Source organism: Rhinatrema bivittatum, chromosome 10 (assembly GCF_901001135.1).
Source record: "Rhinatrema bivittatum chromosome 10, aRhiBiv1.1, whole genome shotgun sequence".
Classification (NCBI taxonomy): Eukaryota; Metazoa; Chordata; class Amphibia; order Gymnophiona; family Rhinatrematidae; genus Rhinatrema; species Rhinatrema bivittatum.
This window is the reverse complement of record NC_042624.1, coordinates 99,697,238-99,719,148: the sequence shown is the minus strand read 5'-3', so window position 1 is coordinate 99,719,148 and position 21,911 is coordinate 99,697,238. Positions and strand designations below refer to the sequence as shown.

The 21,911-nt window shown below is 44.0% G+C and overlaps 1 protein-coding gene across 1 annotated transcript in view; it reads left to right on the top strand.

The window, feature by feature from the left end:
* Nucleotides 1–6,524: 6,524 nt before the first annotated feature.
* Nucleotides 6,525–21,911, top strand: part of SGIP1 (SH3 domain GRB2 like endophilin interacting protein 1) — a 174,041-nt gene continuing 158,654 nt past the window's right edge. Inside the window, exon 1 of the mRNA XM_029618232.1 lies at nt 6,525–6,740. Within this exon, the coding sequence (XP_029474092.1) occupies nt 6,731–6,740 (10 nt within the window). The 5' untranslated portion in view covers nt 6,525–6,730. The remainder of the gene's footprint in view (nt 6,741–21,911) is intronic.

The following is a 21,911-nucleotide window of genomic DNA, read 5'->3' as shown; positions in this document are numbered from 1 at the left end:
TCTGAGCTTACTTAGCTGCTTGAAAACTGTTCCCAACATTGTCACATTGCAATTTCCGGGTACCAATGCCAGATGGGAAGAGTTTGGCTTATGTTTCAAAAAGAGAGGTTTATAATGTTGTTAAAGCCATGAATCTGGCAAACTGCTCATTGAATCCGTGTAATGCTAGGGCTGTTGAAATTTCTGGCTGATGATGTCAGTACTCCTTCGGCTTACCTGGTAAACTCGTCTCTGTCTGAGGGGATTTTTTTGCCAAGTTCTTTAAAGAAGGATTCGGTACGCCCGCTGCCGAAGAAGTTACACCTTGATTGGTCAGATCCCGGTAATTACTGTCCAATTTCTTCCATCACCTTTGATGCCAGAGTGATTGAGATGTCGGTGTTTACTTAAGCAACTTCATGATTATTTGGACAGGTTTGGTATCATACATGTGTTTTAATTTGGTTTCTGCCAAAAATACAGCACTAAATCAGTAGTCCTGCCCAGTCTCAATATTTTCCATTGAGGTTTTGATTCAGGCACAGATTTAATTTTGGTATTACTTGATATATATCAGCCGTTTTCGACCCTCTAGCTCAGTGGTCCCCAACCCTGTCCTGGGGGCCCACCAGCCAGTCGGGTTTTCAGGATATCCACAATGAATATGCATGAGAGAAAATGTGCATGTTATGGAGGCAGTGCATGCAAATTTTCTCTCATGCATATTCATTGTGGATATCCTGAAAACCCGACTGGCTGGTGGGCCTCCAGGATAGGTTTGGGGACCACTGCTCCAGGTCACAACATTCATTTGGCTCGTTTACTCAAACTTGAGATTGGTGGAACAGTTTTAACTTGGTTTAAGTCATATTTGTCCGATTGAACATAAGCAGGTTTCCTTTAACTCTCTGACTTCAGACTGGTTTCCACTTGTTACTGGCATCATCGCTTTCAATGACTCTTTTCATTAGGTACATTCACCCTGTTTGAAAGTTATTGTCTGGCCTTGGTTTACATTACAGAATATTATGCAGATGATATTCAATAATTTTTTCCAGTTCAATCCGATATGAAGACCACTGTGGGACTGATTTCAATGTATCTTTCTGCGAGTAAAGCAGTGTTGGTTAGCAGTAAACTGGCTTTAAATATTGGCAAGACAGAGATTATACAGTTAAGCAGGTCCTCATAACAAATCAATCTATTTACTGTACAATTTGAAAACTGCTCAATTCTTTGCAAAGTTAGGTAATACTTTGGTATTATCTTTGATCAAGGCCTCTCATTTAAAGCCCAATTTAAAAACTCTACAAAGTTCCTTTTTTAAGCTGAGAATGCTTCTTAATTTGAAAACTTATTTGCAGACAATGATTTTCGTACTGTTCTCCAGGCGTTGCTACTGGACAATTGTAATTCTATTTATCTAGGTTTACCAGCCTCGACATTAAAAGCCATGCAGGTAATCCAGAATTCAGCAGCCCGGGTGCTCACAGGCTTGTCGCCTTTCAAGCATATAACTCCAGTTTTGTATGGTTTACATTGGTTGCCTATTAAGTGGCATATTTTATTTAAGATACTAACATTAAACCATAAGGCCCTGAGCAATGATGCACCCTTCTGTCTCAGTTTATAGGCCACAGAGGAGCTTACGGTCCTATGTTTATTAGATGTTCCATCTGTTCGGATGGTGAGACTCGGCAAATTATGAGATAGACTATTTGCAATAACAGGCCCAGCTTAATAGAATTATTTACTTGGAGTCTTGTCTAAAGACTTTTAAAAAGAAACTAAAACTTATCTTTTTATGTTTAAATTTCTTTTATTACATTTTCAACAATGTTTACAATCTCTCCTAGGCTTTTACTTAGGCTCTTAATATCATTTAGGAATCTTAATGTTGCTTTGATCTGTTTCATTTGTTTTTCTCGGTTTGAAGTTTTTAAAATGTGATGAGTAGTTTTGTTTTGTTTTTTTTACTAGGTATATTCTTTGTAAGCCACTTAGAGCTATGGATAACGCAGCCTATAAGTATTTTAATAAATCAAAACTCTACTGGTTTTAGGCAGCATTGTACAATGTGAGTGTTTTTTGGTTGCTTTTCTGTAATTCCTCCGTTATAATTATTATTTATGTTGTACTTTGTTCTCCAGCTGCATGTGCAAGTTTTTACTGTTCCTTGCTCTGAGTAACTTGGTGGTGGAGTGAGCAGTAAATCCTGTTAATAAATAAATAAATGCTTGATACAGAGCATGAGTAGCACCTCCACAGTGAAAGATCAGTAAGAACAGTCTGTAACTAACACACACTGCTTGCTTGAACCACTAAAACCTTACAATAGACCGCATTCTCTACAATATAGAAGGCTTTAATGTTTGACTAATGTTGTGTAGCTTCAGAAGATTTTCCTATCTAAAAGGCTTTAAGGGCTCCTTACACTCTTGGGACACCCCTTGGACCTGATTTTCAGTGCTCTATGTTGCTCTAACTTCTGTCCTCAGTTCTCCTGCTACTGGTCTGTGCTGGGTGGGAAACCTTAACCAATCCCTAAAGCTTCGGACTGTGTCTTCAAGTCCTGGGAGGGAACGTTGGAAAGGGTCCTCTCTGGAGTATTTGTCGAGTCTAAAAGGAAACACCACTCCCTAGCTTCTTCCTTTAGTCTGCTCCTTCCCTGAGGAAAGTTATGCAGGGGGAAAAGGGGGAAACTGTATCCTCTCCTCATCTCCTTACAACTCTAGGGGTCGCTGTATTAAATGCTAGAGAGGTTTGATGGTCGTATTGTATATTTGAATAGTATTGTTTGTGTTAGTTATGGGAGTTTTTCTTTGGAGGAGTATGCATTCTGTCTTGACCATGTTGAGACAGAGTTTCAATTGGTTTAGGAGATTTTTTATGTTAAGGTATGAGGCTGCGAGCTTGAATGCTTTCTCTAGTGTGTCTGTTACCGGTATGATAAGTTGGATGTCATCGGCATAAATAAAGTAAGTGATGCCGAGACTAGAAAGGAGTTGACATAGTGGGAGAAGATAGATATTAAATAGCGTGGCTGATAGTGCTGATCCTTGTGGCACTCCAGTTTCTAGGGGTATTGATTCAGATTTGGAATTATTGATCTTTACTTGGAATGATCTGTTGGGGAGAAAGGATTTGAACTAGTCTAGCGTTGTTCCAGCAAGGCCAATTTCATCTAGTCTGTGTATCAGGCATTTATGGTCAACTGTGTCAAAGGCCGCAGATAGGCCATTATCGAAGCCTCTTATAACTGTATCGGAAAGGGCGAGGAGTAAGGTCTCTGTGCTATAGTGTTTCTGGAAATCATGTTGTGCTGGGTAAAGTATGTTATTCTGTTCTAGATGTTCATTGAGTTGTTTGAGGGCTGCCTTTTTGGTTAGTTTGGCGAAGAGGGATAAATTAGAGATGGACCGATAGTTATTAAGGTCTTAAAGAGACAGAAGTGTAATGCTGGGTGGAGGAGGAACACAAGCAACAAGATGCTGTGTTGTGTGCAAGGGCAAACGCAACAGACGCAAGGTCTAAGGATTTGTGGGTTTTCATTCTTGTTTTTGGAGAATGAGGAAGGGGAAGTGAGTCTAAAGCTTCCCAGTCCTGTTTTCTCTTCAGCTTTTTGCCTATTGTTGCTTTGCCGAAAAGGGATCTGAAAGCCTCACTTTGCCTGTGGAAATCTTTTTTCCAAGGAAGAAGATTTTATGTTAGTGTACCCTGTGCCAGTCTTGTACCCTTCATTTCTGGAGAGCTGAGGGGAGTGCAGCAAATGCCCATTCTTTCAGTACTTCCACACAAGGGAGAAGGAAAGAATACCCAACTGGTACTTTTCCATCTGCGTTCAAGGGAACACAACAGAGGAAGAACGGATCATCATAAAGCATTTGGACTCCATGTACATGGAGAATGGAAACCCTTAAAGGTATCCACTAAGAGAGGCAGAAATCCTACCAACTACAAGACCCTCTAGAACTGGGAAATGGTGTAGGCAAACAGTTGTAACTCCATGGATTCAACTCCTGCAAAGTGCTTCTACTCTCGTCTTTTCAAAACTGAAGACATCTGATTCAGCAAACTTTTACTATGGTTGGAACACCATTGTCTATGTCCACGATAGCTTTTGGATGGGCAACTTAAAGTCCTGTGCTTAAGGGTTCTGAAGTTTAACTTCCCTCTTGCATGGGACACCCCTGGGGTTGTAACAGCTAGTGAAGAAATTGTCAGTTCTCAGCAACCCCCAGAAGAGCTGCCCTGGGTTGCATTTGGTTGCGGCAGATCCACGGTGACCCCCCTCTTCTGTGCAGGCTACACACATTATTAACGAGACCCCTCTGGTTCTCTGCTAGTGCTGGGTTACACTAAATTGATATAGGAGGAACTGATTTAGTAGTAGGGGCCGGGGGTGTATAGCTCCCCCATGTGGGAGAGATTATTTGGAAAGATCCTCTGGTATATAAATTTTTCGGTGTGGATTTTCTGTTACCCTTTGCTGGGGCAGCATGTCTTAGCTATCCCTGTCTTAGTGCCTCCATGGAGCCTTTCTGTCTTGGGTATGGGAGTTTCTTTCCACCCTCCCTAACCTCGGTGTGCATTTTTGATGTTGATTTCTTTAAGTTCTGACTGCCCATTAACTAGGAACCCAGTTAATTTGTTTTCTTCTCTGCTCTTACATCAGGGAGAGAGGTTTGTTTACTGAGAAGGGCCCGGAGGATCGTCTGTATCCAGAGGAGGGATGACTTACAGCCATCTGGGAGGAAGGAGTTGGGATGGACCCCCAATACTATGAGGCAAACAGCAGTCTGGGACTAAATCTATTGAGAGAGGGCAGAAGATATGAGACTTTGTACTGGAAATTAAATCTGAACTGGATTAAACATTTTCTTTACCAATCACATGGAAGGGAAGCAGGGGGTGCGTTACCATCTTAAGCAGTCACAAATTTATTTGGAAGCACTTATGACATTGATAAGTGAACCAAACAGCTATAAAGACTATTCTCATCATTTCGGTAAAAGTGATGTTGGAAACCAAGTCATCTTCCAGTGTGACTCTAATACTCATCAGTGCCGTTATCATCACTGCTGTATACGATAATATTGAACTGGGACTTAATTGTTTGCAATGCTAAGGACCTTGAATGTCATCTTCCCCCCACTCAGGGGATTCTGGCAGTTAAAATAATTTACTATCAAGGCCCATGTACCACCTAGAGCTGTGATGTGGGATATGGCCTTTGGGACTTTCTCTCTGGGTCTGCTCGCCCAGGGGTTACACTACACTAACATGATTAAATAATCTCTAAATCTGGTCCTTTCATGCTTGTCACTATTAAATGCATTTATTTCTCCTGATCCACCCCTCATTTTTCACACCCTGTAGCATTTGAGCATGAATAACAGCACAGACTTAATAAATTCAGTTGTCAATCTCTATCCGAGGGTAGAAGGGGGTAGGTAGCAGGGCTTTTCGTCCTTAATCCAAAATATTTCCCACATGCAAGTTGTTAAATGTGGTGTCCACACTGCAGTAGAAAAACGTGTATTATCAGGCATGGAAGGCATGAATTCGAAATATTTCCAGCAGATCTCAGAAAGGACGATATGAGACGAGGCAGAAAACTTCCGCAGACGAGGCTGCTGTCGCTGACTGGCTGCACATGTTACTGTAAATGGCTGCATTTTGCTTTCTCTAAAATGATCTCCTCCTTTTCCAATCTGAGTGCCCTCCCTCCTCATGGGCATTTCTTTTGTAGCCTCTTCTTAATGCCAATTCTCTGCCCTTTGACTCTGCTGCTCTTCATGCAAAATTAAATCCAACTCATTCTGCCAGGCAGCCCGGGTGAAATTTTCTCTGCACCGTCCTTTTGGGGATAATTGTGTATGATGTGACGTTAGACCAATTGATTTTCTCTTGAATGGCTGACAGAAAGGGGGGGGGAGGCAGAGAGGGGGGGAGAGAGAGAGAGGGGAGGGAGGGAGAGAGAGAGGGAGAAAGAACGGTAGCCACAAATGTAAAACCAAGCTTAAGGCTTTCTCTTTCAAAGACAACGGGAGCAAATATGACATCCTCATAGTCATCATTGGAATCTGCTTGCATCGAGCTGGGGGCAGTGTACTGTTGATAAAATCTCAGGCTGGGGTTTGGGTTTTTTTCCCCTGTTTGTTTGTTTTGTTTCTTTTTCAGCCATTTTTTCAAAGCTGTATAGATGCACACACTGCACGGCAGAGACCTGCATTCATCGAGCAGAAACTGAGAACTAGCCGTGCTCGCCCAGCTGCCGTGCCACAATAGGATTATATGGAGGGGAAATGGGTCACAAGGTATGAAAAGGGAGTAATGTGTTTGGTGAAGCCAGGGAAATAAAAAGGGAGAAATCGGTCCTTCTGTTCTCCAGGGGTATTGTGTCAGGAGATGCGAGCTGACTACCATGTGACAAGGTGAGGGGCTGAAGGGATTGGCTGCAGTGCTGGCAGGCATGTGAGCAGAGCTAAGCTCTCCTTCTCTGCCTCTCTCTCTCTCTCTCTCTCTCTCTCAGCATCCTCCTATCATCCTGGAGGTGAGAGTTACCGTACAGCAGCATCCATGGCCTGTCTTTTGCCCTAGCGCCTTTTCAGTTCGCATTGGAAGCTGCGCGTTTGACCAGGATTTGAAGGCGATCTTTCAAGGCTGAGCATCTGCTAACTGGAATTGTTCTGCTTTCCCTGCTCGTCTTTCAGGCTCCTTGGAAATTGAGGAATGCAAGTCTGCAACCATGATGGAAGGTAGGCTGTTTTCCAACGTGCTTTACAGCATTTCCTGCATTTTATTTTATTTTATTTTTTTGGGGGGGGGGGGGGGTAGAAATGCCTATTGCTTATGAATTACTGCTCAAGAAATGTTTGTGCTGTGGATGCAACAGAGATCTGAATTTTTTTTTTTTTTTTTTTGCAAAACGCGATGATGTTACAGGTACTAGCCCTAATTTAGATAGAACAGAGCTCTTTGCATGGACTTCCGGATGTGCACCCGCTTGCCTGTCCTGTATCTGGGGTCCTCTTCTCTTCTGGTAAAAAGCAGGAAGGACGGCTGGTGCTGATACAGAGATGCCTTTGAGTTAGAAGACGAATGGTGGCATGCGGCTCCGAGCTCCTGCCTTTGACCGACAGTTATTTAATCGGTCAGACTGGAAACTCGTTATCTGAATTTGACGTCGCATCGGAGAGAGGTCACCGAAAGCACACCAAGGTCTGCTGTTCTATTTTCGCTTGCCTGAGTGCAGGGCTTTTCAGGCACTAATCTCATTGCAGAGATAATGGGGGCTTGCATGGGCCAGAAGGATGTTACACATCTGAGCTCAGGCAGGAGCGCCAGTATAGAGTCTTATCCATAAACGAAAGGCTGGATTAGTTGTTTTATTAGTTCTCAGGTTGCCCTACTGGCACAGAGGAAAGCTGAAAAGCATTTGAAGCAAGTGAATTCCTGCTGTAGAAAGGTAACCCCTCGTCAAATGGATTAATTGTTCAATCTGGGAGAAAATTCTTATTTTACTTCATTTCTAATCCAAATTAGTCACTGGTTCACAGAGCAATTAAAAATTATACTCAATTCATGTAAGTTCTCTTATGTTAGATGACTTGGGGGGGGGGGGAGGGGGAATGACCCTAGAGGAAAAGATAAAATGATGGATACATTTACTGATTATGAATCTAACAATTTGTGCAATTACAGTGACATTAAAACAGTCCTGGCCTTTCAAAAGATGACAGGCAGAATTTTGAACAGAACAATAAAATCTGCAATGATAATCAGCTCAACCAAGGAAATGTTATGTTGCTCGCTGGGGGAAGATATTCTAGAACGGTCCCGTTTTCTCAGCATTTGGAATTTACAGCAGAGATGCACGATGGTTCTGTTCAACGCTGTCGTGACGCGATCTATGTGATTAAACATGTCTCTTCCCATTTCCAACATGGCTTCTCCCTTATACTACACCCGATTAAGGAGCTGAAAAGTTATTGCTCTCTCTACAGTACTGGAGGCACCACGTACAATGAGAATTTTTGGACCTACCTCAAGCTGTTTCTTTAAATGCTGGATTGCAAACTGTGTTTGTTAGTCTGTTGGATTAAATCAGTTCTGTTAACCAACTATCATCTAAGCTCTTTGCCATGGACAAGATCTGAAGTGATGATAGGTGCTCTCAGGAATTACTCTACTAACACTAACAGGATAGGACGAGGTGCATGTGTAGGTTTGAGGGCCAGCTAAGTTCTACTACACTGTGAAATAGTTATGCAGTGATAATGTGATGCAGCGTCCACCTTTTACCTGGATTTCCAGGCTTTTATTTTGCATGTAGAACGAGCATCATGGGGTTATGGTGCTGATTACTTGGTGACTTTTGTGAAGAATAAATGTTCTCAGGAACCTTTTAAAATTGTGATACCTTTTACCAGACCAGCAAAAAAAGGATGCAGTTCATAAGCACTCTCTGGAGATGACGTATTGATGCGTTTTCTGAATTTCCTTTCCCTTGCAGTATATTGGGCTACCAGAGGATGTCAAATCAAGTCATTATGCAAGGTTTATTGCTGGTATTGGGTGTAACTGTACTGAAGTGCGGATACAAACAAGGTGTGAATCTCACATTACATATAATGCAGTGTATGACATTGCTCAGTTTTCTGAAGCGTTACTGCTTTCTTTTGGATGGCAGACAGTTGGAAACAAAGTTGAGCAATGAGGTAGGTTAGGTGTAAATGACATCTGAATATTCTTGTTTCCATTTTGACTTATTAGAATATTGTTCCTTGAAAAAAAAATTTCCATAGCTTTCTTTTTTTATTTTTATGGGCCCTATTTTCAGAAAAGTTTCACTATAGCCACAAAAGGGGAAAAATCTTTTGAAAATGCTTTTGCTCACTTATCCATTTGCATATTTATTTTGTGATCAATTGCAAGAAGTGTTCGACTTATCCAAACCTGGACTGGGAAATATCTTATACCTGTGAAACAGACTGCCTGAACAATTTGTTTCAGCAGTGTCCTTCATTGGAAGGTCCGGGAGCTAAGGATGCTTCCTGTCCACTGAATTTCTCCCCCCCCAAAGCACATTCCCAACTCATCCCCTTCTCTGAAATAGCTTTTCTCTTGTCTTCTGGCTCCTCACGACTCTAAGTTTGAGCTGTGCTGCGCCCAAACTCTTGTGCTGTTCTCGCTAGACTGGGAAAACTGTGCACGTGTTTGGGCGCGGCGCTGCTCAAACTCCGAGAGCCACACATTGCCAGAAGGAAACAGAGCAACCTGGTCCATAGCTGGCACCAGCAGCAAGCATCTGGAGAAGGTGAGGTGGGGATTAACAAACTTGGGGGGGGAGAGCCGGCTTGGAAGAGTCGTAGTAGGGATAGGGTGGTGAATGCTCATTGAGGAAGAAGCAGTTGGGGGTTGAGACTGGCTGGGATGAGGTTGGGTGAGAGGGTGATTGGGGAAAGAGAGAGTGTGGGGGGGGATGTAACTGGAGGGAAAAGTGTGTCATGCTGGGAGATGAGCTGAGGGATTGAGAGAGAGAGAATGGGGTGGAGATGGGCTGAAGAAGAGAGATCAAGTGTAGGAGCAGATCTAGTTTTAGTTACGTGATTTTCACTGAGTGCACCTGAGCAGCCAGACTGGCCACGTCCATGAGGGGTGGCCCCAAACTCCCTTGCCCAAATCACCGGCAGCTTTGTCCAGCAACGGTCATGGTTCTCACACTGAAGTTGTGTTGGTTTTTTTTTTTTTTAAGTGGACCCTGCTTGAAAAATATTGAAAATCACTGCGTTATAGCCTTGACTTGGGAAGGACTGCCAAACCCCAGAATATTCCAGTGGTGAATGAAGATGGTCCTCTAATAGAGGTTACCAAATAGATTGATAAGAAGTAGAGGTGTCGTTGGAGAAAAGCAATGATTTTCTTTGGGAAGTAATTACCTACATGTGAAAATCTGTGCGGGGTCATTTTTAAGCTGTGCGGTTTGCTTACGCTCTCATAGGTGTATTGCCGCTGCGAGCCCGCAAGTGAATTTTCAAAGGCAAAAACTCCCCAGGGAATTTGGAGGGCTGTGTGGAACGTGGGCACTCTGTCACCCTATGCACCTTACAGGCGTGGCAAAGTGCGTGCTGGGGATTTCAGCATGAAATCTCCATTTGTGCTTTACTCTCCCTGCCCCAGTCCCACTCCTTTTTAGCTGGAAAGGGTGGTGGACAAATGAAGCAGCCTTCCAATGCGAGTGGTAGTGGTGCAAACGGTTACAGAATTTTAAAACAGCATGGGATAACCAAAGGGTATCGCTAGTTGCAAAGAAGTGAGGGGAATACCAGAGATCAGCTGGGGTCTGTGGCACTGCACCAAGAATGAAACTGGGTAGGCTAGATGGGCCTAATAAGCCTTCTATGCCATGATGTTCTCTGAGATCGAGTTCAAAAGCATCGCTCGTGCAAAAATGCTCACATGCGAGCAACATGGACTTTTAAAAGCTGCGAATTACACCTGTATGTACCTGTGAGAGTGTGGAGAGTACAGGGGCGAAAAGGGGCGGCTTGTTATCCGCATCACTTCACTGATGCTCCTGGTGAGGAGCACGTTTTTTTAGATCTCAAATTTTATGGCTCATGGAACAGGGTGAGGGGTCTGGAAGACCTCAGTTTTAACTGGCCAAACTGGTGGAGTAATTGGGAAAAACTAGAGAATGTGGTTCGTGCAGTTAGTATAGCTGTGTTTAAAAAAGGATTGGATAAGTTCTTGGAGGAGAAGTCCATTACCTGCTATTAAGTTCACTTAGAGAATAGCCACTGCCATTAGCAATGGTTACATGGAATAGACTTAATTTTTGGGTACTTGCCAGGTTCTTGTGGCCTGGATTGGCCACTGTTGGAAACAGGATGCTGGGCTTGATGAACCCTTGGTCTGACCCAGTATGGCATTTTCTTATGTTCTTATGTTCTTATGACTGTTCCTTGCGTGAGCAGGTTTTAAAATCCGCTGACATACACCCATAAAAGCCAACAAAGTCCTATGGAAGACATGCGCGCTAGCTTTGCTCGAGTAAACTCTTAAAATTAGGAGCATACTTACGAGAGGTTGGAGAATTTTAAAACATACGTGCGCAATTGTGCGCATGATTTAAAAACATATGTGCGTGTATGGGTGTACATGAGCTCATTTTAAAAATGAGCCTGCCTATTTCTAAAACCAGCTTTCAAGATTTAATCTAAGGCTATAAAACTCTTTAGACTTCAATGGCTGTTTGTCACCAGTATTTTTCATAACAAAATGTTTGTCAATGAGTGGGAAACCCTGCGCACTTTAATTGTTAACCTCAGTTCCCACCACTGATTTGATTGGTAGGTTTTTGATTTTTTATTGTTGTTGTTCAGTCAGTTTCGTGTCAGATTTGGTAGTGCACCTGTCCAGGCCTTCCCTTTTATGCCGTTGAATCATTTTTTCCCGTTGCATAGAGCTGCACAACTTAGGGTTTCATCCAAACCCCTTGAAACTAATAAGGCCCCTAAAAGGCTTATGTCAAAATTTTTATTAAACATTTGCTTCCAAGTAAGTTTCTATGTCCATCTAAGTGGGAAATGGAACAGGGTCCTGCTTTGGTGTTACCAAATTTCTGTTCCTAATAACAGGTGCTTTGCAAAATCCCAGGTGGTTCCAAATGAAGGCTCATGGTCCCACAGCCATTCTAGAAGCTCAAATTGAGGTGGAAGCTAAAAAAAAAACCAGAAATAAAAATGCCGGAACCGCCATGCCCCTCCACCAAAATAGAGTTCCTGGACTTTATAATGGCCTAGTCCAGAGGTGGCTGCATGTATGTTTCTGAATTATTACTCGCTTTATTTTTGCATCCAACTTTATTAAATTAGAGCACTACAGAATGGACAGGTCATACAGAACAAATACACTTGAGTATATTCATAGTGTGGATACCAAATCATCTGATTGTAGGCTGAGCTGGAATTCTGCTTGGATAAATGGGGATATAGTTAAATTTAAAATGAATCTTACATTTTTAAGTTCTATTTTTCATAGCTATAATAGGAGCATGGTTTAAATAGGTAGAATGATATACTCTGAACATAGCTCGTGCTGCTGCTAATAACTCTATTTTTTTTTTTAATTAGCCCGTATAACTGAAGGGTCTCCTAGGGATGAGGAGGAGAAGAAAATGAAAACAAGAAGCATAAAATAAACACACAGGGGCAGATTTTTAAAAAGTACGCGTGCCCGGCGCAAACAAGAGAACACTGGATTTTAATAGATATGCGCGCATCTTTTAAAATCCGGGGTCGACGCGCGCAAGGCTGCGCAAAATCGACAGCCTGCACGCGCCGAGCCGCGCAGCCTGCCTCCGTTCCCTCCGAGGCCGCTCCGAAATCGGAGCGGCCTCGGAGAGAACTTTACGGCGCCCCCCACCTTTCCTTTCCTTTCCTTCCCCGGCCCTAATTCCCCCCCACCTTTATTTCAAAAGTTACGCCTGCCCAAGGCAGGCGTAACTTGTGCTGGCTGGCTGCCAGCGTGCCATGTTCCGGTCCGGAGGCCACGGCCACACCCCCCGGAACGCTCCCCGATGATGTGCTGGACGCGACACGCCCCCCTACACACCCCCAACATGCCCCACCCCCAGGAAAGCCCTGGGACGTATGCGCGTCCCGGGCTTGTGTGCACCACCGAGCCTATGCAACTTAGGCTCGGCGCGTGCAAGGTGTGGAAGGGGCAGCTTTTGGGGGGTTATGCGCGTACCCCTTTGAAAATTTGCCCCACAATTACTACTGAAAGTAATGTAAGTAAAGTCAGTTCATGCACATTTACATAACACATTAGGATTTTTATACTCTATAGGAAACAGAGGCACATAGCACTGTGGTAAAAGAAACATTTATTAGCATAGAAAGATTAAAGAAAATCAATTTGTTTTGTAAAAACAGAAAATCACTACCCCTCCCAGTATCTGATTTCATTTCAAGAAAGATTTCAAAATTCCCATTGAAATTCTGGCTAGAATATTAGCATTAGTTCTCAGTTAAATCTCATGTGATCCAGCGATCTTTACATCCTTTAGACACATTTCTCTGCCGTTCTGATGCTTGATGAAGCAGTTGTTGCTTGAGAAGATTTGTTTCCAGCGCTCCACATGGATCCAGGATCCACTTGCTTCCTGGAGAGGATGTCCTAATCTGACCAAAGGAAATAATAACTTTCCCTCTCTACTCTAAATAAAATAGCAAACATTCTTCTGAAACATCCCTGAACTAAATTAGTCTAAACGCTGCAAAACGCATCGAAGAAAATTGCTTTAATTCTCTTACTTAAAAGCACAAAAAAGGCTATGCTTGTTCCTGCTGCCATAATAGGAAAGCAGCAAAAAAAAAGAAAGTGCTTTTCTTTTTTTCTCACTCTGGGCGAGCAGCGGATTAACCTCAGTACTCTGCATTTCTGACCCTCTAAACAAAGAACAGCTACCCTCAGATTAGGAAAGAAAAGGCTGATGGGTGGGGCTGGCCTACCTTTAAACCATGCTCCTGGGCCCATGCCCCAGACTCTGACCTCCTTTCCTGCCCAGGAGGCAGAGCATCTCCCCGCTTGTGGCCTCCCCCCTCCCTCAGCCGGGGTGGGTTGGTTCCTTTATACCTAATTAATAGGGTCATTTATCAAATGCGATGTGGCCTTATGGCATGCGTTAAGGCCTTATCGCGCACGATAACCCCCTACCCGCGCGCGACAACGGCTGCCTCACGGTACCATATGTATATAATGCCAGTCAACTATACTTTTCGCTTATGTACATACCTACAGTCTCCATCAATTAGCTATGCTCAAGTAGCAACTAGAACTGCCTCTATATCGATGTATAATTTCGGCTCACATTGTTAAGAAGTTTTATCTGCTGTTGCACTATCCTTCCGTACCCCTCCCTCTCTGTTTTACCATTCCTGTTATATGTATTTGCAACCATTTTGTTACAATGTAAACCGGCATGATGTACCCACTAATGCCGGTGTAGAAAAGGTTTCAAATAAAATAAATAAATAAATGAGGGGAAGGGGAGGAGCGGGGGGCGGGGTTTGGGCCTGGTTATGGCCGGCAGCGCTGCGGGCGATAACGTTTTCCACATTATGGCCGGCAGCACCGCGGGAAATAACTAACACCTTTTTCCGTGGTGCCACGGGTGCGAAAGTGTGCGGCCCGCCCGCAGCCGTGGTTGGCGAAAACGCACCGCCGCGAGGCGGCCAACTGCACATCTTTGCTCCCCCACTCCTTTTTTTTTTTTTTTTAGCGCGGCTCATCATTCTGCTATAAATGATGCGTGACTGAGCGCTCGCTCCCTTAACATGCGCCGATCCACCTCTCCCAGGCATCCAATTTAATATTTAAATCGGGTGCCACAGTAAAGAGGAGGCGCTAGGGGAAATTGTACAGCTCTGGCTCCTCCTAGGCAGCGGGCACAGCCACAGGTTAGGGAAACTGACGCTCGTTAATTGAGCGCGCCTTTACCTAACCTGACCGTCAGCGCGCCTTTTTTTTTTTTTTCAAAATTGTTTTTGGGAGATATTTCTCATTTTTTAGGTCCTCCGACTTAATATCACCACGATATTAAGTCGGAGGAAGTACAGAAAAGCAGTATTTTCTGCTTTTTGGGCTCCTCTGAAATTAACACCTGCTCGGGGCAGGCGTTATTTTTGGCAAGTAAAAATTGTGCGAGACGAGCGCACATTTTCTTTTTTTTTTTTGGCTTCATCGTCATGCATTTACACGTGATGAGCATTACGACCTGTGTGCATTTTGGACGTGCTGACCCCTGTTTTGCATCGGGGGTTATGGACACAAGCGTTGTGTTGCGTTGCGACCAGAGCACGGTATTGCATCAGCCAGTATGTGTTTCATGAAATGTTAATAATATATTCTAGTATCTTCTCCAAGCCCATTTGGTGTCAGTGTAGTCTAACAATTACTATAATACAGACTTTAACCAAAAGGCCCCCTTTGAATATCAAAGCAAATGTAAATAACATCACATTTAACTGACAAAGACTCTTCAACTGACTTCAAAGAGTATGTGGCTTTTGCGTTCCTCTACAACCAATAAGTGGCCAGGGGCTATCTGCTTTAAAATTTAATTCACCTTAAGCAAAGAAAGGAACAATTTAATAAACTGCTGGCTTACAATTTTATTACCATATTTACTGATTTCCATGCATCTACATGCAAATCAATGCATTTTAATATTCACATTGTGCTGGGATTTCTTGGGGTATGGATAATGTGTGGAATTTGTAATTTTGCATATTATCTCTCCAATAATGCATTTACCACATGGAAAAGCCTTACCACACCTTAGTAAATGACCCCCAGAGTTTGTTCAGGCCCAGATCAGAACATAAGGCAGTAAATCTATCTAGAAGCGACACAGTATTTTCTGAGATGGCAAATACTGGCAGGCTAATTTTTAAAAAAGCGCGCAGGCGCCCATACATACACATGTGGGTGTATGAGCAAACATTTGCTGGAATTTTAAATCGTGCGCGCATTTACGTGCCTGTGATTTAAAATATGCCTACCGTGCGTATGTGTGCTCCTAATTTTAAGGGGTCACTCGGGCAAACGTAAAGTGCAAATTTTCCATAAGGATTTTCGGCTTTAACGTGTGCAGGGAAGCAGATTTTAAAACATGCCTGCGTGAAGGCCTTTCCCAGTTTTACCCATTAGGCCACCAGTTTGCCCAGTCCGTCTCAAAGTCATTTTGACCCCTCTGGTTCTTCATTCTGCATGCTCCCCCCTCCCCCCCCCCCCAGTTGGTCTGGACATAAACAGACATTTCTGCAGATTTATGCCTCATCAGGGGCAGCAGTAAATGCACGCGGCTAACGGGCCGCTGTGCGTTGTGGCTGCCGACTTTAAAATACAGTTTTATGTGCGTAACTTTTGGCTCTGCCCCAGAATGCCCATTCCCCACCCCAATCCGGCCCGCCCCCTTTTTTTTTTTTTTTTGCTGGTGCGCACGCTTGTGACACCTTTCCAAAGCATTGCACACGCTCGACCCGCACACACATGTAAATGGCCCTTTTTTTGCACGAATAACCCTTTGAAAGTTCACCCGTGAGAGTTTAATTTAACATACTGCAAATTCTTAACAAAAAGGATTTTAGGGAGAAAATAAAATATTTTTATATTATTGGTTTCCTCTTTAGTCTCTAGGACCTACAGTAATTGAGGAAAGTGATGTTCCTTGGATTAATGAATCAGAAGCTTTAGGAGCAGTCTCTGCTTTGGGGAATGCAGAGAATCTGGTAGATGCCTGATTATCTGATTCGTGTAATGTGCTGTCTCTCTTATACAAGGTTTTAAAAGTCCGGAACATGCAATGCAAATGTGTAGGAAGGGCTGATCAGGATATCCAACGATAAAGGAAATTAATATCAGAAATCATCATACCTTTTTGTGTAAATGGTACCTGGTCAATGTGTGTTTGATTTTTGTTTTTAATTTGATTATATTTTGTACTCTGTCTAGAACTGCGAATATTACAGGTTAGAAATGTTGTAAATAAATACATTTTTTGCAAGAACTTTGAGGTAGGAACTGAAGGGAAACAAGGGATGTGCAACGTGTTTTTCGATTCATTTTTATTGCACAGTAGTTTTGAGTTAGTGCACACTAATACAGGTTAGTGCACATTAAGGAGGGTCATACATTATTTTGCGATAGACCGTTATCACATGCAATAATGGCGTAATGTGTGCGATAGTGGCCTATCACAAATCACCTATGCAAATTTAAAATGTATTATTCAGCAGGGAGGAGTTTGGGCCGGGTTTATGGAGACTAGAGGCTGCAGTGCTGTATGCGGGAAACAGTTACAGCTTTTCCCGGGGCGCTATGGGAGTGAAAATGACTAGTGTGGTCGATACCGCCACATACAATAACCCAATGCCACATGCGTTACAGTATGCTGTGATGCAGCCAGTTGCTGATTTGCCTGCTCACGCCCCTTTTCCTATCACGGGCAATCACTTTGCTATAATTATAGCGAAATCTTGAATCTAGGCCTAAAAATGAAACGAAACAAAAAACAACAAAAGTGAGAAAAAATAACAAACGAAACAAAAAAAATGATATAAATTTTTTTGGTTGCACTCCCTCTTCCCCAAAATGATGCCCAGTTGATAATAAACCTAAAACCCTCTTACCTGCACCATCATCTCATCCATGCATTGAGACTATTGAGCTCTGCCTACCTCTGGGGTCCTACACGTGGAACAGGGAGCATTTCTGAGAATGCTACCCTGGAGGTTCTGGATATCAACTTTCTACCTAAATTTGGCTTCCAAACCTTCCCTCCTGCACTTCCCTATGTCATTGATACCCACATGTACCAAGACAACTGGCTCTTCCCCGGTTGTCTTGGTACATGTGACGCGTGAGGTCCACCACCTTCACAACAGGCAGTCAAGTTACCAAGCGAACCTCACATCCACCCAGCTATCAACTTTCCTAATAATTGAATCACAGGCTATAACTGCTGTCCTAACACTTTCCTCCTGGGCACATGCCCCAGGAGACCTATCCTCGTTGTGAGAGGTTTCTACATCACCTTGAAGGCAGGTCCTAGCTACAGGATTGCTTCCTGCCTCACCAAGGTGATGCTCTCCTTCCAGGTGGCCTTTCTCCTCCAAGGCAGCACAGGGGCTACCAGACTAGAGGTGGGACTTCTCTGCTATGTCCCTGAAGGTCTCTTCTATATACGTCTCTGTGTCCCTTAGCTCCTCCAGGTCTGTCACCGTAGCCTCCAGAGATCGACCTCGTTCTCTGAGGGCTTGGAGCTCTTTGCACCGAGTGCACACATGCAACCTCTTGTCAGCTGGGACTGGAAAGCCTCCTTCGCTGCTGGACTATTATTTCCATCTTAATTTTGTTGATTTGTTATTGAGTTAAAATTTCTAAGGGAGTAAGGATGTAAAGCTAATTAAAAGTACTTTAGTCTATTGATTTATTTAATATTTGTCTGTCAATGACCCTCAAAACATTCCAATTAATCTACTTATAGCTACCTAGGTACCCACCTTATTGTCTCCTGTTTTGAATTAAATTCCTGCTGATGTAATAAGACCCGCAGCAAAACAGGCGCTAGTTATGAGCGCGGATTTTGATCACTGCAAGCGGCTGAAGATGCCTCTTCCACGGGATGTAAAAAAAAAAAAAATTATGCAAATGATTTGCATGCAGAAATCCACCCACATATGGAGAAATGTGCGCACCTAAGCGTGGTAAGGGCCTATGTAATAAGTGGCTGCGTCCGTGCTCAAAACCCATGCCGATAATCCATGCATAAAAGCGAACAAGCTTATATTAAGTGAAAGTATCACCCTGGAAAGTATTTTTAATATTTCAAATAACTGTGCTGCAGAAAACATGGCAAATATTTTCATGGTTGCTAATTCACACTGTCATAGCAGTGAGATTGGTGCCTAATTGAGCACCTATCTAGATGCTCGGATGCTGACATAGGCACTCAGCTGGAGAGTGAATATGGATGCTCTGGCACCCAGAAAGGTGCCTAGCAAATGTTGCCGCTCAGGCTCTGAGCTAGGTGCTTAGTTGGTGTCGAATCTAAACGATCAGGTGCCCAGAAAAGCACCTAGGGAAGCACCTAACTAAGCTGGCCACTCTGATGCTGAGAAAAGTGCCTAGCAATGCTGGCCGCTCGGTCACCCAGAGAAGTGCCTAGCTAAGCTGACCACTTGGACGCCAAGATAGGCACTCAGCTAGGTGGTTTTCAGGATGCTTGGACACTGACATAGGCCCCCGAGTCGGTGCTGACACTTAACTCATTCCCTGACCATGGTGGTAAAAAACCCGCATTAAAAAACCTGCACGAGCATTAGCACGGGACCCTGCATTGCCTATGATTAGCTAATCACCTCCTTTGCATGCTGTTAGCATGCATTCGCACAAGAGAAACCACAAGTCTGTAAGCGCGTTCATACACGCTTTTTTTTCCAGCGCACAAAACCCTTACCACATCCCCATATAGGGCTTTGTGTGGGAAAACACATATACAAACCTGCAGTAGCTTCAACACACCCTTATTTCATTAGCCCCATAGTAAGGAGCTTTGAGGTGCATGCACCTGAAGGCACGCGCTTCCAGTCCTCTTCTGCTGTAAGGGGTGCGGGGCCTCTGGAAGCTGGGGCTGTGGAGCTTGAAGTCTGGATCTCTCGCGGTGATCTCTGGAGTCCTCTCCCAGGGGCTGTTGGGTAATGTATGCAGATGAGTCTTCCGGTCCTCATCTGCTGCAAGTGATGCGGGACCTCTGGAAGCTGAGACTGTGGAACCTGAAGTCTGGATCCCTCGCGGTGATCTCTGGAGTCCTCTCCCAGGGGCTGTTGGGTAATGTATGCAGATGAGTTTTCCGGTCCTCTTCTGCTGCAAGTGATGCGGGATCTCTGGAAGCTGAGACTGTGGAACCTGAAGTCTGGATCCCTCGCGGTAATCTCTGGAGTCCTCTCCCAGGGGCTGTTGGGTAATGTATGCAGATGAGTCTTCCGGTCCTCTTCTGCTGCCTTAATCCAACTCTGCTTTCATGACTTTGTAATCGTAATGCTCAAATTCTCATACCATTTTATCAAGGTTTGCCTGTCTCCTGACAAACGCCTGATTGAATTATTCTGTTTTATTCTTGAAGTCATGCTTTTCACTCCAGTCAGTCTCCATAACAACCTACATTCAACTGAATAACTAAAACCATGCAATGCAAGCTTGATAAATTCTGGTGCTCTACATTCCTTGTATTTGTATGCTTAATAAACAGGCACCCATGAAACATATCATACTGAATCAGAAATTAAAGAACATAAAGTATGCAGTCCTGGTGTCAGCCAGGGAACTTGGACAGCACTGGATATTTATGCTTTTCACTCTTACTAAAATAGGCAAATTGTGTCGACCCCCACACCCCATCTTCTTCATTGACTAGCAAAAGAAGCAGTAGAGGCTGCGGTGTGGTATCTACAGGAGGCAGACAAAGTCCTAGAAGAGAAGCGTGAAGTGGTACTGATTGCATTGGTGTCCATAGCTAGTGGATTCACTTGTTAAATGATATGTGTGTGAGTTATATTTCGGGGCTTTATAATGTGCCTCTCCTGTGTTGCTGCAAGTTTCAAGTGGTTGAATGTAGAAAGCTGATAATGGCTCTGTTGTATGAGACAGATGTGCATTCATTTCCCACTCACCTCATACTATCTGTTTTAGGTAGCTCTGTATATTCAGTTCTGGGCTGTTAAGGCACCCTATCCTAGGAGGCTTGGAGTGTATTATTGATCTGCTCCCCCAGAGGGGAGGAGTCAGCAATCTGTTATAGATCTACTCCCCCAGAGGGGAGGAGTTAGCAGTCTGGTATCGATCTGGCTGCTGGATACTCCTGTAGAAGGAGGAGCTAACATCTGTTATGGATAACCCCGCCAGGAGGGCGAAGTTAGTAATCTGTTAGCACTCACCCCGCCAGGAGGGTGAAGCTACCAATACGTATGGCTTAGCTCCTTCAGAGGGGAGGCATAGCAATCTGTTGTAGATCACTCCTCGAAGAGAGGGGTAGCAATCTGTTAGTGATGTGACCGCCAGGGAGGTGGAGTTAGTCTTCTGTAGAATGCTGTTTGCCCAAGGAGAGGAGCTAGCGATATGTAATACTGCGTAGGTGGAGTTAGCGATCTGATGTGGGATGGTTCCCACAGAGTGGCAGTCAGTATGATACCGCTCTAGTAGTGTAAGGAATAAACACTTAGTAGAAATGGTGAATCCTTGGGCCGATGGCAGATGACAGCGCCTCCAGACGGAGATCCTGAGAGGGACCACCGGCTAGGCTGGAGTATTGAGACAAACACAGATAGTTCTTTATTAGACTGGAAGTTGAACCACCAGAGGTAGCAGTAGTGAGCTGATGTGCCAGGCAGGGCTGAAGTCCCTCAGATAACTGGAATTGCAATCTCTGGGTTGCTGAGCTTTAGAGAGAGACTAGTGAGTAGACAGGGTATGCTGGATACATAACCAGTAGTAGATGACACACTCACAATTGTAACTATCTGTAATGGCCTCTTATGCAACAGAGAGTCTTCAGTATATTCAGGAACAGGAGCCGTAGGTGAGTACTAGTTCCTATAGGCCGTCTGAAATAAGAACTCACAATAGCTGTGTATGAGATGGCTTCTGAAATAGAAGAGAGTCTTGGAGGGATTAGGAACATAGGCCCTCATGGAGTAAGTACCGGTTCCTATCTGCAATCTGTAATAGTAATTCATAAGATATAGATATGCGATACCTTCTGAAATAGAAGAGAGTCTGTGAAGGGATTTAGGAACATGGGCCCTCGTGGAGCAAGTACCGGTTCCTATCTGCAATCTGCAATAATAACTCATGATCTCCGTAACCTGCGATAGCGTCTTAGACAGAAGGGAGTCTTCAGAGATTAGGAACATGGGCCCTTGTGGAGCGAGTACCGGTTCCTATCTGTAATAGAACTCACAGTGTTCATGTCTGCGATCGCTTCCAGGCAGTTAGGTGTCTTCTGAGCATTCATGGACGTAAGCCCTCAAGGAGCGAGTACTGGATCCTGTCTTAGCAATCTGAAATCAAGAAGAGAGAGCGGGGCCCCCGAAGAGTGGGTACCCCTAGGTAAGTTTGTAGAGGCAGAGTAGCGGAGAAAGAATTCCCCTTGCTAACTCGATTCATAGTTGCAAGCAAAGACCTTTTAAGTTGGAAGCGGATGACGTCACTACCGGGGGACGCCCCCGAGGTTCGCGCTCTTGCTGGTACAAAGTCTGGAGCACGTGCGCCCTTACGTCATCAGGAACATGGCGGATCCGCAGCGTCATGCTAGCCCAGGGATTCCAGGGCAAAGAGGCGAGGAGAAGCCGCGGCAGCAT